Source organism: Gracilinanus agilis, chromosome 3, assembly GCF_016433145.1.
Source record: "Gracilinanus agilis isolate LMUSP501 chromosome 3, AgileGrace, whole genome shotgun sequence".
NCBI lineage: Eukaryota > Metazoa > Chordata > Mammalia > Didelphimorphia > Didelphidae > Gracilinanus > Gracilinanus agilis.
The window spans coordinates 319,270,836-319,287,380 of NC_058132.1; the positions used below are offsets into that span (position 1 = coordinate 319,270,836).

The 16,545-nt window shown below is 35.2% G+C and overlaps 1 protein-coding gene across 1 annotated transcript in view; it reads right to left on the reverse strand.

Moving 5' to 3' along the window:
- The window catches only part of WDR33 (WD repeat domain 33), a 113,263-nt gene that overhangs the window by 8,172 nt on the left and 88,546 nt on the right, over nucleotides 1-16,545 (reverse strand). Inside the window, exons 9-17 of the mRNA XM_044669970.1 lie at nucleotides 16,193-16,347; nucleotides 16,002-16,080; nucleotides 15,293-15,403; nucleotides 14,614-14,708; nucleotides 12,407-12,493; nucleotides 11,758-11,897; nucleotides 4,811-4,963; nucleotides 2,876-3,973; nucleotides 208-316 (exon numbers count right to left, since the gene is read on the reverse strand). Of these exons, the coding sequence (XP_044525905.1) occupies nucleotides 208-316; nucleotides 2,876-3,973; nucleotides 4,811-4,963; nucleotides 11,758-11,897; nucleotides 12,407-12,493; nucleotides 14,614-14,708; nucleotides 15,293-15,403; nucleotides 16,002-16,080; nucleotides 16,193-16,347 (2,027 nt within the window). The remainder of the gene's footprint in view (nucleotides 1-207; nucleotides 317-2,875; nucleotides 3,974-4,810; nucleotides 4,964-11,757; nucleotides 11,898-12,406; nucleotides 12,494-14,613; nucleotides 14,709-15,292; nucleotides 15,404-16,001; nucleotides 16,081-16,192; nucleotides 16,348-16,545) is intronic.

Genomic DNA, 16,545 nt, shown 5'->3' on the forward strand with positions numbered 1-16,545 from the left:
AGTATTTATGGGCTACTAAGCCAAATTTAATAAGAAAACAAATCTAGATATAGCAATTACCTCAAATGCTGTCCTCTGTTTCTTTTCTAGAAGGCTTAAATGTTAATACTATCATTTACTTACCAAAAGAACCAAATATTTTTAAATCCTGCTTATTGTCAAAGTGGTCAAGTATGATCTCTTTAATTAAGCCAACCAGATATTTACCTTTATTAGGGCCAGGTCCTTGTCCTGGATTAAGAGGAGGAATTCGACCTTGTGATCCCTGCTGCCCTAGTCCTGGTATCAAGGGTGGGGGACCTGGATTCTGTCCTTCCTGAAAAGATTTTTTTTTTTTAAAATGAGGTGAAACCACAGGTTTGTGTTTAATAAATAACGATTTCATCACCAAGCAAAGGAACAGTAAGAAAAGGCTGCCCCAAAGTTTTCAATGGGAAATAATTAGCAAAGGGCATTAAGGCATATTTTCATTTAAATGGCTTAAAAATTAATGACATTATATTTATTTATCATGGGAAATAATAACAACAGGAAACATGTACTTTAGACTCATAAGATCAATTATATCAGCCAAGAAAGTTAAGAATTTTAATAAAATAGGAAAACAAAATCAAGAGCAATCAAATTTTCCATTAATTTAACATTAAAAATGGAAAGGACTAGTGAAAATTACTTGGGACTATTTGCTAAAAAATATCCAAAGGTTGACAACATTTCACCTAAAACGTTGTTAAGCTCATCATATGTGCATAATGAGTATGTATATATATATGTATGTATATATATCATTCTATATCATACAGTGATCATATAATAATTATATATTATGTAAAAACTAAATATGTCTTTTCAAAACCCTTACCTTCCAACTTAGAATCAATACTGCATATTGGTTCCAAGGCAGAAGAGTGGTAAGGGTGGGCAATGGGGGTCAAGTGACTTGCCCAGGGTCACACAGCTGGGAAGTGTCTGAGGCCGGATTTGAACCTAGGACCTCCTGTCTTTAGGCCTGGCTCTCAATCTACTGAGCTACCCAGCTGCCCCCTTATGTTGTTTTTATATACTGTTTCGGCATTTTTTTTTTTTTTACATTTTTAGGCCCCATTACATGGGCTCAAACCCCAACAGAACTATTTACTCTCATAAACAGTGGTCAAATATGAGGTATCTATGATAAGCCTATATCAGTGATTCTCAAAGTGGGCGCTACCACCCCCTGGTGGGTGCTGCAGCGATCCAGGGTGCGGTGATGGCCACAGGGGCATTTATCTTTCCTATTAATTGCTATTAAAATAAAAAAAAATAATTTCCAGGAAGCTAAGTAATATTTTTTCTGGAAAGGGGGCAGTAGGCCAGAAAAGTTTGCGAACCAGTGGTCTATATGGATAGCCAAACAGGTGTATCCCCAAAGAATTTTAGCAATTGTGATTAATTAATTACCAAATAAAATCTCTAGACTACTTTCTCTGTATAGGAAAAATAAGAATTCAAGAAAAATAACCAAACAATAGTTAAATCACATATATCATTCCAGCCTGTTAGAAGCCTTCATTACCATCTCTTTGGACTAACCTCAATATGATCACTCTAGTACACAAAGTAGCTCAAGTTTTAATGCACAAAAGCTGTCTTTTACTTACCTGATAAGAACAAAGTAGTTTAATCCTATCTCTTACTTTGAAAACTCAAAAATGAGGAGTATATTTTTATTAACAGATACTCTTCTCCCAAATCCCACTTCAAGGTATTTGTATCAGTGGTCTAAGAAATCATAATCCATAGAACCATCATTTCAGAATGCACCAAGATCTTGAACCCAAAGGATCCAATTCATTTTCAATCCTTTTATAGGCTTGATTATGTTTCTTATTTGGAAATCCACTATTCAATACTGAAGAAAATAGTATATCTCAAATATTATGGTATTCATGTTTTTAAAGTCACTTTCTATAACTGGCAAACCTAGGGCACACGTGCTGGAGAGGACTGCTTCCCTCCCCCTCTCCACCATACCAGAGGACATTTCTCCCGAGACCCACCCCTCTGCCCAGCAGCCCAATGGGAGTTTCCTCCCTCCCTTGTCTAGGGTAAGGCAGGGGGGCTCATATGCAGTGGGAGGATTTGTTTGGGCACTCGGTCACTAAAAGTTTCACCACCACTGATCTATAGCATCATCTAAGGGAACCTCCTTCTTGTCTGCCCTCAAACCCCATCCTCTCTAAATACCTCACTATAATGTAATGTTTAAGAAGATTTAAAATAGACAAAAAACAAAGGACAAAAAAATCAATTTCCCATTCAGGGATCATTAGTACAAGTAATATCATTTTACTCTAAGTTAAAAATTGATAGCTATCTCTTATAGTTCATTCTGTCATTATTACCTATTACAACTCCACCACAAGTATTTTCTATTTTATATAAAGATTAAACATATTATTAGAGGATCATATTGTAACATGTCTAAATATGGCTCTACCTAATTTAGAGCTAATTCCTTTTCCAGCCTCAATACTATTATTCTAAACTACACTTCCATTGTGTTCATTGATCCATCAATCAGTTCCTTTTTTAAATCATGGTCCAAAATGTTTAAATCCTTAGAAGTTTCAGGTCTCCTATGCTTTATGTGGCCTTGAGATTGAAGCTACCTCTGCCACTTATTAAATATATGTATGACTTTGGGAAAGTCTTTCTCTAGGCATAAGTCTTTTAAATTTTTTGATTTTATATCAAAATGATTTTATAAATCAAAGGTGTTTCCCAGATGCCCTTCCTACTCTGCACAATATGATCATATGAACCTAAAGAGTAGTATATATATACATATTTTATTAATATGCAAATATCTATATAAAGCATAACCCAGAAATACCTGATTAAAGGGTGCACGTGGGCCATCACCTAGAAGAGGTGTTTTCTGCTGCTGGAAAGGTATTGGGCCTTGGGAAGGATGAGGCCCTCTTGAAGGATTCTGCTGTCCTTGAGGTCCTGGAGGACCTTGCATGCCTCCCTGAGGTGGAGGCCCCATAGAGCCCTGGGGTGGCCCCTGCTGTCCCTGAGAACCTGGAGGTCCACGCATTTCCTGGGGAGGCCCCAGCATTGACCCTTGGGGTGGAGGTCCCTGCATGCCTCTCATCTCCTGAGGACCTCTCATCTCCTGAGGACCATGTCCCAGTAGTCCACTTGGTGGGTGAGGTCCTCTCATTTCTTGAGGTGGGTGTCCCATCATCATCCCTTGTGGAGCAGGTCCCTGGTTATCTCGGGGACCTGGAGGTCCCTGCATCCCTCTGGGATTCAACCCCATCAGAGGTCCTTGGGACACAGGACCCTGCATCCCCTGAGAGCCTGGTCCTCCTTGCATTCCATGGGGATGAGGAGGCCCCTGCATTCCTCTTGGACCAGGTGGTCCTTGCATCCCTTGAGTACCAGGTGGACCCTGAGGGCCTAAATGACCTTGGGGACCAGGTGGACCTTGGGGGCCCAAATGACTTTGTGGCCCAGGTGGCCCTTGGGGACCCATGGGACCCTGTGGACCAGAACTACCTTGTGGCCCAGGTGGTCCTTGAGGTCCCATTGGACCATGAGGTCCAGGATGCCTTTGCATTCCTTGGTGGCCATGCATATCCTGAGGCCTTGGAAGTCCTTGTGGTGGGCCTTGGGGCCCTGGAGGTCCTTGTGGTCCCATGAATCCTTGAGGCCCAGCACCTCCCTGATGTAATGGAGGGCCTTGTGGTCCCATCTGGCCCTGAGGTCCAGGAGGTCTGAACTGGCCTTGTGGACCAGGAGGTCCCATTTGAGCCATGTTCATTGGCATCTGTTGAGGTGGATGAGGCTGCTGAAAACCTTGAGGAATCTGAGACATTGGACCTTGTCCGGGAAAAGGCTGGGGTCCAAGTAAAGGACCCCCTGGTGGTGGAGGTGGTTGGACTTGTTCGGCTTGTTTCTGTGCAAGTCTTTCAATTTTGAGTTGCTATTAAGAGACAAAAAAAAAAATAATAATGAAACAAGTTTATAGCATTTAATCATAATAATACTGTTTAAATAAACGTCTCTACAAAACTCTCATTTTATATATTTCTCAGTTCCTTAAAAAGTCTTTGTGAAAGGAATGGCAAGAATTATGGTCCCTTTTTTTCAGGAAAAAAAAAATTAGATTTCCTGACAGAAGTACTATTCAGGCTTCCAAAATTTGGAAAGAGTATTTTGTAGAAAGGAAGAGCTGTGAGTTTGGGTCACTTCAGATTTTGGGAGGATATATTAGCTAGCTTTGAAGAACTTTTTTCATTCCTTTTAAAAATAAGGAATGGCTTTCTAGAAAGGAGCAGGAGAGCATAGGAAATGTAGGTGATGTAAAAATGAAAGATATGAATTGAAACTTATTATTTTATTAAAATTTAAAATGACTGTCATTTAGCTGATGGGAAAAATAGACAGGGCTATATTCACCTTGGTAAGGAAAACAAGTAATGAGAACATTTTTCCTATGGGTAATAGGAAAAGAAGTTTAAATATAAGAATGAATGTTCTATTTTGTCAGAAATATACAAATCTGTTCAACTGATTAAGACCTAAATGGTATAATAAACTTCTGACAAAAAATTAGCTTCTTAATTTAGCAATTTACCATAACTTTAAAATGTTTTATAAAAGTCAAATTAGACTTAAACACTACCTAATAATAATACTCTCTTAAAATTATAATCCCCTTCCTTCCCCACTTTTGACACTTTATACTCATAAGAAACCATAAAAGAAAGACAAGTGGCACTTGATTGAGAAACAAGGAGAAAACCTAAAGTTTTCTTACCTCCAAAAGCTGTGGGTTAGTGTACTGCAATGTTGCCATTTCTTGCTCTATTTCTGCTTGTGTCTTTTTCTTTTCTTCAAGTTTAATATCCTCTTTCCTATCATTTAGTACCTCATTTGGGGCAGGAATTGGAACTTTATTCTGCATCCAGGCCTAAAAAAAAGAATCAGAGGGAGAGGAAAGGGGAAGAGAAAAGAGAAAACCATGTTAAAAAAAACAAGACCTGGTAATAACCAGGTATATGTATATAATAACTGTATATGAACTATACAAATTCAACTAATTAAAAAATGCTGAACTGCCAGTAATCCATACAGAAGAGCTGGAATTTGTCCAATTCATCAAGTATGATGTCAAGTATACAATATGTCCAATATTGTATATTGATATATAAAAGTATACTATATGTTCGAATTATTCGTACAGGAAGAAAGCAAAAGAAGTTAAAAAAATATAAAATAACATGTTTCCTTACTCTTTTAAAAAATTTTCTCCAATTATGTATAAAAACAATTTTTTAACATTTTATTCTTTTTTTAAAAAGTTTGAGTCCTAAATTTGTTCCCTCTCTCCCAGCACCCCTCAATGAGACAGTAAGCAATCTGATACAGATTATTTTTCCATATTAGCCCTTTTCTGGAAGAAAACGAATTTTAAAAAATTAAGGAATTGAAAAGTATGTTTTCATTTGGGTTAAGACATCATTAGTTCTTTCTCTAGAGGCAGATGGGCATTTTTCAACATGAATCCTTTGGGATTAACTTAGATCATCATATTGTTGAGAAAAACTAAATCATTCACATAGATGTTCATTGTACAATATTGTTTTTATTGGGAACAATGTTCTCCTGGTTCTGCTCACTTCACTTTATCAGTTCATGTTGTGTTTTCAGGTTTTTCTGAAATCATCCTACTTGACATTTCTTATACCACAACTGGATTCCATTACAATCAAATATTACAACTTAACTCACCCATTCCCTGATGGGCATCTCCTCACTTGCCATTTTTTGGTACCAAAAAAAGAGCTGCCATATTTTTATGCACATAAGTCCTTTTTGTTTTTGAACAATCGCATTAGGATACATAGCTAGTCATAGAACTGCTGAGTCAAAGGGTATATATGGTTTTATAACCTTTTGGGCATATTCCCAAATTGTTCTTCAGAATGGCTGAATCATTTCATAACTCCCCCAACAGTACATTAGTGTCTCAATTTTCCCATATCCCCCCCTCCAACTTTGTTGTTTTCCTTTTCTGCCATAATATTCAATCTGGATAGGTGACATGGTATCTCAGATGTTTTATTTTCCTTTTCTCTAGTTAATAGTAATTTTGAGCATTCTTTTTTTACATAACTACAGATTGCTTCACTTCATCTAAAAAATGCCTCTTTAAATGCTCTAACCATTTATCAACCGGATAACTTAGATTCTTATACAATTGCACTTACTAGAGAAACTTAAAAACAAAATTTTCAGTATTACTGTGCATTACTTCCATCCTATTTTTCTCATCCATGCTTAAAAGTGTTTTGCTCTGACCACTGCCTCCCTCAATTTGCCCTCTCTTTTATTGCTTCTGCCCTTCTCAAAACAGATGAATATATTTGTCCTTCTTTGAACCAGTTCTGATGAGAGAGGTTCAAGCACTCTTCTCCCATCTCCCCCTCCACTGTAAAAGCTCTTTGGTGTTCTTCTACTTGGATAATTTACCCACTAACACTTCTACCAGTGTATTCCTCTTTCTCCTTAATTTTAGTTTCTTGAATATCATCCCATCATATTCATTTCACCATTTTGCCTTCTATAAGGATAAAGTTCTAAGCAGTTACAAGTATTATCTCCCCATGTAGGGAAATAAAACTTAACCTTATTAAATCTCTTGATTTCTCTCTTGTTCACCTTTTTATGCTTAATTGAGTCTTATTATTTAAGAGTCAAATTTTCTATTTGGTTCTGGTCTTTTCAGCAAGAATGCTTGAAAGACTTCTCTTTCATTAAATACCCATTTTTTCCCCTGTGAAGGATTATACTCAGTTTTACCAGGTAGGTGATTCTCGGTTATAATCCTAGTTCCTTTTCCTTCTGTAATATTATATTCCAGGCCCTTTGATACTTTTGTGTAGAAGTTGCTAAATCTTATGTTATCCTGACTCTGGCTCCAGTAAGTGAATTGCTTCTTTTTGGCTGTTTTCAGTATTTTCTCCTTGACTGGAAAGTTCTAGAATTTAGCTAGAATATTCCTGGGAGTTTTCATTTTGAGATCTCTTTCAGGAGGTGACCAGTGGATTCTTTCAATTTCTGTTTCACTCTCTGGTTCTGGGATAGCAGGGCAATTTTCTTTGATAATTTGTTTTTGTTTTTTTAAAACCCTTACCTTCTATACTAATATCAATTCTAAGACTGAAGAGCATTAAGAGCTAGGCAAATGGGATTAAGTGATTGACTAGGAAGTGTCTAAGGCCATATTTAAACCCAGTCCTCTCAACTCCATGTCTGGCAGGCTACCATTGTGCTCCCTAGATGCCCTTCCTTGTTAATTTCTTAAGAGATGATGCCTAGGCTCTTTTTCCAATCATGGCTTTCAGTGAGTCCAATAATTCTTAAATTATCTCTACTGGATCTGTTTTCCAGGTCAGTTATTTTTCTAGCAAGATAATTAACATTTTCTATTTTTCATTCTTTTAATTTTTTTTTTGGTTTAGTTTTGTTCTTGATGTCTTGATGTCTCAAGGAGTCATTAACTTCTACTTGCTCAATTCTAATTTTTAAGAAATTATTTTTTTTCAGTGAGCTTTTGTATCTCCTTTTCCATTTAGCCAATTCTACTTTTTAAGGAATTCTTTAGTGAATCTTTGTGCCTCTTTTATCAATTAGCCTATTCTGTTTTTTAAAGTAATTTCTTCAACATTTTTTGGTGCCTCCTTTACCAAGCTGTCAACTCTTTTTTCATGATTTTCCTGCATCACTCTCATTTTTCCCCCAACTTTTCTTCTACCTCTATTTGATTGTTTTAAATTCTTTTTTGAGCTCCTCCAGGAATTCTTTTTGAGCTTGAGGCTAACTCAACATTTTTCTTTGGCCTTTGGATGAAGCATTATCAACTTCGTAGTCTTCTTCTGAGTTTGTATTTTAGTCTTCCCTGTCATCAAAATAAATATTTTTTGTTGTTGTTGTTGTTCATTTTTCTAGTCTTTTTCTTCATTTTTAACTTAAATTTTAAAAAACAAAACTTTTAAAGTTGATCTCTGTTCCTGTGGTGATGGGGGCAGTATCCCAAACTCCAGGTCCTTTGTGTAACTGCTTTCAGAGCTAGTTCTGAGGATCTGTAAATTTTCAATTCTTCAAAGGTGGCATAAACTAAGGAAAGGTATATTTAATATCCTTCTGGCCTATGATCTGGTCTGTGAGGGACCACAAACACTCCTTTCCACCCTGGAATTGTGAACAGGGTCCCCTACTCCCTTGTAGCTTCAAGTGTTGGTATGCTAGAGCTCCTCCTTCCCTTGGGACAGTAACCTGAGATTGTGACCCAGATATGCAAATGGACAATGGAACAGAGTTCTGCACCCGGAGCCAGCAAAGGAACCCCTATAATCTCCTTCTGACCAGTTACCTAACCCTCTTACCTTCTCTGAGCTGAGAGATCTGGAAGCCATTGCCACTGATTCAGCCACCCCCCCAAAGCCTGTGCTGGCTTGCCAACATGGGGCATATGCCTTGGCACGTTGGTCTACACTCTATTCCCATTCCCATTAAAAAAGAACTGCCAAATTTCTAGGTTTTCTTGGGCTGAAAAACTATTTCACCCCACCTTTTTGTAGGTCCTGCTGCCCCAGGATTCATTTGGAGGCATTATGTCAAGATTGTTTGGAGAGTAATTTGGAAGAAATCAAGAAGATCCCTTTCTTTGTTCCCTTCTCTGTCATCTTGGCTCCAACCCTGTTTCTCTAGTTTTATGGAAGCATAATCTGGATCATTGTTTGAGTGGGGAAAGAAAAAAAGGAGCTAAAGGGAAAAATCATTTAATAAAGTAAGTTGGATGAAGGACCATTACTCAAGAGATGTGGTAAAAAGTTATGGACAATTTCCAAGAAAAAAAGTACACCAGACAACAAAACAGGAGTACTTTAGGTAACAAAATAGAAACAAAAATAGAGTCCCCACAATGTGGCATGTGAAAGAAATGTTATATTATTAATCTATAAGAAAAAATGAAGACTTCAGAGAAACATGAAGGCTTTCTTGAACTGAGGCAAAGTAACCAGAACTAATTTTATTTCACTGTTTTTACTTTGTTAGAAGGAATGATTCCCTGACGGAGTTTAGCATACTAGAAATGATTTATATAAAAACAAAAGCATTAATATAAAACTCTTTAAAATAAAACAAAAAATTCATGTAATAGAATATTATAGGGTCATAAAAAAACCAAATTTACAGAATTCCAAGACACATGATAAGACTTGAATGAAGTGATGCTGAAAATAAAACAGATAACAATATACAAAATGACTACAATAATGTAAATGACACATCAATGATAAGAATTTATCACAAATGTAATGAATAATTTGGGTCAAATAGAAGACAAAATATGTAGGTATACATGAATGATAATAAGATTTCTCCAAAGAAATTTGTAGCAGAGAAGAATATTTTTTATAAGGGAAGTCAAGTGAAAATGGAAGAGTAAAAGGAATATTCTATTCAAATTTGAAATCTGGTACTCCTAGGCCACCTTCTTTCACTTTTTTTTTCATTGATTCCTTTAAATTCTTGACTTTTGTTCTTCAAGATTAATTTTATTTTTTTCTAAATCTATAAAATAATATAGTAGTAGTTTGGTAGTTTGATTGATATGGCACTGAATAAATTATTTTAGGTAATATTATCATTGTTGTTTTATTGGCTTGGTCTACCCATGAAGAAATATTTCTCCATCTGTTTAGATCTGCCTTTCTTTGTGTGAAAATTGTGTTCATAAAGTTCTGTGTATGTCTTAGCAAGTAGGCTCTCAAGTATTTTAAACTATCTGCAGTTATCTATTTCTTCCTACTGGGTTTTATTGGTAACATATAGAAAAGTTGAGGATTTATGTGGAATTATTTTATATCCTGCACAATTTTGCTAAATTTTGTTCATTGTTTCAACTACTTTTTTTAGTTACTTTTTTTGGGTTCTCTAAATATGCCATTTCGTCTGCAAAGAATGGAATATATTTTTCCTTCTTGCCTACTGTTACTCCTTCAAATTTTTTCTTGTGATTGCTATATCTAGAATTTCTAATTCAATATTTAATAATAGTAGTGAATTGAATTCTAAAGCAGCACAGCCAACAAAATGTAGAATTTTCTTTTCCAGCCCAAACAACTTAGGACAGAAGGAGGTCTTTAGCATTTTGGTGAGGGCTAGTCAGGAACACAGTACAGTGGCAACACCAGCTTTAGTGGGCTTTAGAGGTCATAGTAAAAGCAGCAGCAGGTGTACCAGGAATACTTTCAGCCCAGAAATAATAAGGGAATGGAACATCTGATCAGAAAGAGATTGAATGTGCTAGCATTAGGGCACAGGACCAAACACCATTTGGCAACTCCACTGCCCTATCACCCAGTTCCAAGCTGTAGTTTCAGGATGCAGGAGAGAGCTTACAATCAACAAGAGAGCAAAGGAAAAAGTTTATAACCAAAAGAGATGGTGAGAATCATGAGGCTAGGGATGGAGTCAGGAGGGGGAGATAATTTAGATTACATTAAATTAAAAAGGTTTTACACAAGTAAAACCAATGTAGCCAAAATTAGGAGTAGAAATAGGAAAAAACATTTATATCAAGTTTCTCTGAAAAAGATCTTATTTCTCAAATATATAGGGAACCAAGTCAAATTTATAAAATAAGAGCCATCCCAATTTAATAAATCATCAAGGGAAATAAATGGGGATTTTACAGAAGAAGAAATCAAAGCTATTCATAAGTCATATGAAAAAATGTTCTAAATCACCGGTACACAATTCGAATAGGCAAATATGACAGAAAAAGAAAATGACAAATATAGGAGGGGATGTGAAAAAATAAGTACACCAATGCATATAACTGGAGCTGCGCTATGAACTGATCTAACAATTCTTGGAGAACAATTTGGAACTATGCCCCCAAAGAGCTATCCAACTGTGCATACTGACCCAGCAATAGCACTACTATGTCTGCATCCCAAAGAGGTCAAAGAAAAAGGAAAAGGATCTATATGTACAAAAATATTTATTGTAGCCTTTTTTGTGGTGGCAAAAGAATTGGAAATTGAGTGGATACCTATTAAGTAGGAAATGGCTGAACAAGATTATTATATGTTTGTGTTGGAATACTATTGTGCTATAAGAAATGGCAGGTGGAATGGTTGGTTTTAGAAAAAACCTGGAAGACTTAAGATGAACTATGCAAAATGAAATGAGCAGAACCAGGAGATCATTGTATACAATAACAGCAATATTATAATAACAATGAACTGTGAAAGACTTAGCTACTCTAATCAGTACAATGATCCATGACAATTCCAAAGTTTTCATGTTGAAAAATGCTATCCAACTCCAGAGACAGAACTGAACTCTTGAGTGTAGACTGAAGCATAATTTTTTCATTTTCTTTATTTTTCTTTCCCTTGAGGGCAATATGGCTAAGATGAAAACATGTTTTGCATGACATCACATGTAAAATGGGTATCATAGTGCTTGCCTTCTCAATGGGTGGGGGAGGGGCTACAGGGAGAGAATTTGGAACTGAAATTTTTTAAATGAATGCTTTAATAAATAAATAAGAGAAATAATATTTTTATTGGAAACATCAAACATAATTTAAAAAGATAAATCGTTAATAATAATATTTTTTAAACAGTATCTCTTCGCTGTATACAGATTTTGTTATTAAATAAAGATTGATTTTCGTGTACTTACTTGTTGGAACTGAGCAGGAATAGGTTTTGCATAAGGAACTTTTTTTTGTGGCACCTTCTTTTGGTCCTTTTGCATTACCTCTTCCATTCCCCAGTCCAATCCTGGAATGGTCATTTCTATTTCATTTGACTCATCTTTCCCTGTAAATATGAAGATAATAAATTAAGAACTTCTCATATAGAAAATAAACTGAATGAAAGTATTCATTTCTCTACTGAATAAAGCATGGAAACATATAACCTGTATTTTTATTAATTTATCAGTGCTCTTTTGTATGAACTGTGGTTTAAAAAAGTTTTTTAAACCCTTACCTTCTATCTTAAAATAAAAAAAAAATACTTAAAATCAATATTGGTTCCAAGGCAGAACAGCGCTCAGGGGTAGGCAATGGGAGTGGTGTGATTTGCCCAGGGTCACACAGCTGGGAAGTATCTGAGGCAAGATTTGAACCTAGGACCTCCCATCTCTGAGACTGGCTTTCAATCCACTGAACTACTAACTGCCCCTCCTATTATTTTAATTTCTAATAAATTTATAATCTATAAATAATGTTAATGAATTAATAATTTAAGAAGATCAAAGAAATAGGGCCAATACTTACAAAATGTTTTTAAAAATAAGCTTTCTGAGCATAATGTCCATGTCTTACCCATTTGCTCTTGTTCCATTGCTAGTTTTAACTGCTCAGGTATCCCCATCCCTGGAATCACTGCCAGACTATTAGGCTCAAGGTCATCTGCAGATAACAACACATTATTTAACAAATCAGCAATCATTCAAGAAGCATTTATTAAATATTTACTACATACCAGACAAAGAAAGAGAAACCAAACCAAATAAAGAGTTTTCAGTGCCAAAGAGAGTTTATATCTGATCCTAAATGCAATAGAGGGCCACTGGAGTTTACTGAGAGGAAATGTGGTCACATAAGCACCTTAGGAAAATCCCTTTGACAGTAGTATAGAAAATGGATTAAGATAGGGAGAAGACCTTGGAAAGCAAAACTAATTAAAAAGCTATTGCAATAGTTAAGGCAACAATTAGCAATGAAGATCTAAACTAAGATTGTGACTTTGATTCAGAACTTAAAATTTTAGAAAACTAATGTTAAAAATTGTTTTTATTTATAAATGGGGGAAATAAAATATTGAAAGATTAAAAAAGTGAAGGAGGTTAGGATAAAAAACAAAAATTTTAATTAGAAATAAAAATAAATAAATGTTAAAGTGTTGTGAAGGTAGAAACTAGATTTAGCAACAATTGGGATGTGTGACTTGAGCAAGATTTAGCAACAACTGGGATGTGTGACTTGAGCAAGAGATAGGAGTCAAAGAGGACACTAAGGCAGCCAACGTAAGGGAATGGCGGTTCCCTCAACAGTGATATGAAACTTAAGAAGAGGGGAGAATTTGTGGAACAAAATGAGATCTATTATGGAAATGTTGAATTTAAGAAGCCTAGAGGATATCCAATTTAAAATGAACAAAAGGCATTTATTGATATGAGACTAGAACTTAGTAGAGAGACTAGTGGCTAGTTAAACATATCCAAAAATCATCTTGCATAGAGATGACAGCTAAATAAATGGGAGCTGCTAAAGTCACCAAGTGAAAGAATAGAGAGAAAAAAAGAGGGTCCAGGCCCGAATCTTGAGGAACAACTCTAGTTAGTAGGCAAGATGGAAATTCAGTAAAAAAGATTTTTAAAAATCAAGAATGATGAGGATAGAGAAAAGGACATTAGACTTTGTAAGTAAAAAATCACTGGTAACTTCGGAGAGAGCAATTTCAGTTTAATGAGATCAGAAGCAAAACTGCAGAGAAATTAAGAATATGTGATAAGAAGTGAAATATAAACATCAAATGTAGATGGCTTTTTCAAGGAATTTAGCTAAGAAGAGGAAGGGACATATATGGTAAAAGTTAGTAGGTGTAGTTAGAGCTAGTGTGGGGTTTTTTAAATAATGGGGAAAACTTTGGCATGTTTATAGGTAGTAGGAAAGGAACAAGTAAGTAAAGACAGAAATGTGGGGATGCTGACAGGGGCAATCTACCAAAGAATGGAAGGGATGTATTAAAGGTATAGACAGGCTGACCTTGACAAGCAGAAAGGTGACCTCAATATCAGAGACTAGGGTGCAGAAAGAGATAGCAGGGAATGATGTCAAAGGAACGTGAAATGAAGAGGGTAAAAAAAGAAATTTATTGGGCAAATGGCCTTTATATTTATGGTGAACTGTAAAAAGTCTTGAACAAAGAGGAACAGAAAAGGAAGTAGAAGGAAAGGCTTGAGAAAAAATGCAAAGGGTTAAGTCAATTAGGGAGGAGCAAAAGGATGCTTTTTTGCTGGATATTAAGAGCCCAGTTGAGATGATTTCCTCCAGTTCTTTTCAGTCACAAGTAAGTAAGAATGAAGAGGGGAGATACTAAAAGTAACCCAGGTTGAAGTTCAATAAGGAATAATCAGTAATAGGAGAAGAGAACAAGGGATTCAAAAGTAGAAGAGAGGATACAACTGAACTGGTTCACCAAGGTGTCAAGAACTGAAAAGATAGAAAGCCAAATCAGGAATCTAATATATTGAGGGGACACAGGGATTGAAAGTCAGGGTGAGGATGAATAACAGATTTAAGAGGAATGAGAAAGAGGGAGTCAAGGCAAGATAAAAGACTATAATGAGATACCAGAACAGTATCTTTTAGTAAACTTCTGTGTATATTTCTAGTTGACAAATCATTCTACCTCCTCACTGGTGAATTAAAAGTTTCCAAAACTAGAGAGCTAAAACTAATTTTGACTATCACCCATTTCTTTCACCAAATCCCTCATGACTTAAATGGTGATGAATTATACTCACCATACTCTACTCCATCTTCTGACATTCCAGGAAGGAGGTTCAGGTTATAACGATCCCGCATCTTATCTCCAGGTCTATTTCTAGTCCAGAATTTGCTACAAGGAAAAAGGAGAAAATTGAATGGCTTCAGTTCTATTTATGGGTACTAACAAGTTGAGTACAAGGCTATCATTTACTACTTTCCCAACTCTTAGGAGAGATTGTCCTTTTAAAACCTAAACAGTAAATATAAAGCACCTTGAAAATTTATTTCATATCTGTTTCAAACTAAATGTGAACCCATCACTTAAGATTTAGATATGATAAAAACAACATATTTCTACTGTATCTTTCTTATACTGATTTTAATTTTCTCCTTTGATTTTTAATACTATTTAGTTTTAAATTATCAACATTTCCCCACATACAGAATATTTGAAAATTCTTAGTCAAGTTTTAAGTAATTAAAGCTTTAAACACACTGAGACTTTTGGGAAATGCTGTACACCTTCTTCCCCCTCCCAAGGCAATTTCTTAAAACAAAGAACAAAAAGTAAAAAAGATAATATTAAAAGCATGAAACAATTACAAAGTATACTATTATCCTGGTAAAATAAACTCTAGTCATACAACTGCATAATTTTTATTGTCATCATGTATATAGTGTTATTTCTTGCAATTCCTTGGTACCTAAAATTACCTGGTATGGTCATTTGATCCTGAACAGAGAATATGTCCAAGAGGATGCCACGCTAAACTCCAGATCATTCCTTCATGGGCCATCTCCATTCCACCTACTTCCTTCTCTACCCTAAAATGACAATACACACATATTGGTATATATTTTTCATGTGTAAGTTAACAATAGACATTTTTTCTTGATTCTCTTAAACTTTTGTTCAATATACTTCTTTTGGCATGGTTATAGTCAATAAACATTTATTAAGTATGAACTGTGTTGCCAGACACTGTGTTAAGCTATTTTCTTACAGGTTTATCTAAATTTCCATGCATGTATTTATTAATGGATGCAAGTAATACTTGAATAAAATGATATTTTATCTGATATTAATTAAGAAATAATGTTAATGTAGTTCTAATACAAAAATAGGTAATGTATTCTTACTTTCTTCCCAAATACTAATAACAAACAGATTCTAAATTTTCCATCCTAGGCTTGACTTAGCAATTTATATTTACAAGTGTAGAATTTGACAGTGGATTCATAAAACTATATTTTAGGTATCATACTATGTATTATATTTTACATATAATAAAATTAATGTATAACATTTGATATTAATTATATTATTCTATAGCTATGATGAAAACATAGATTTACATAGTGCCTTTCTTATACTGATCTTATTTCATAAAAATCACAAATTTTCTCAAGAAATAGTACATACCCAACATGCCAGAACAATAAAGAACCATCTGATCCTCCACTTGCAAAAAGACCTTCATGAACAGGATGCCAGGCCACCGCTGTAAAAAACACAAATCAAACCAAAGAAGTAATTTTCAAAACAACAGTTCAGATAATTGAGAATGCTATAGATAATGATTATAAACAAAAAATACAAATATGGTCACACACCTGTGGCTTCTTTCTTATGACCTCTAAAGACTTGAAGTTCCTCTTTTAGATTTCTGATGTCAAAAAGTTTACAGAGGTGATCCCGGGATGCTGTGAGTAGCCAATTGCCATTGAGATTTAATTTCACTTCCATAACAGTGTTTTTATGGGCATGTCTAGAAACAATGACCAAAGAAACAATTAATAATGACCCTGAAATTTAAAAAGTCAACAAAATAAAATAACTATCCTTTTAATTCAGAAGTAATAGGACCAAGGTTAGAGGGTTAATTCCAGATCCCAGAGGCTACAGAAGTCTGGTTTTGGAAAGACAGTTAAAGAAACTAAATAGACAAATTCAAAAGAAAGGTTGT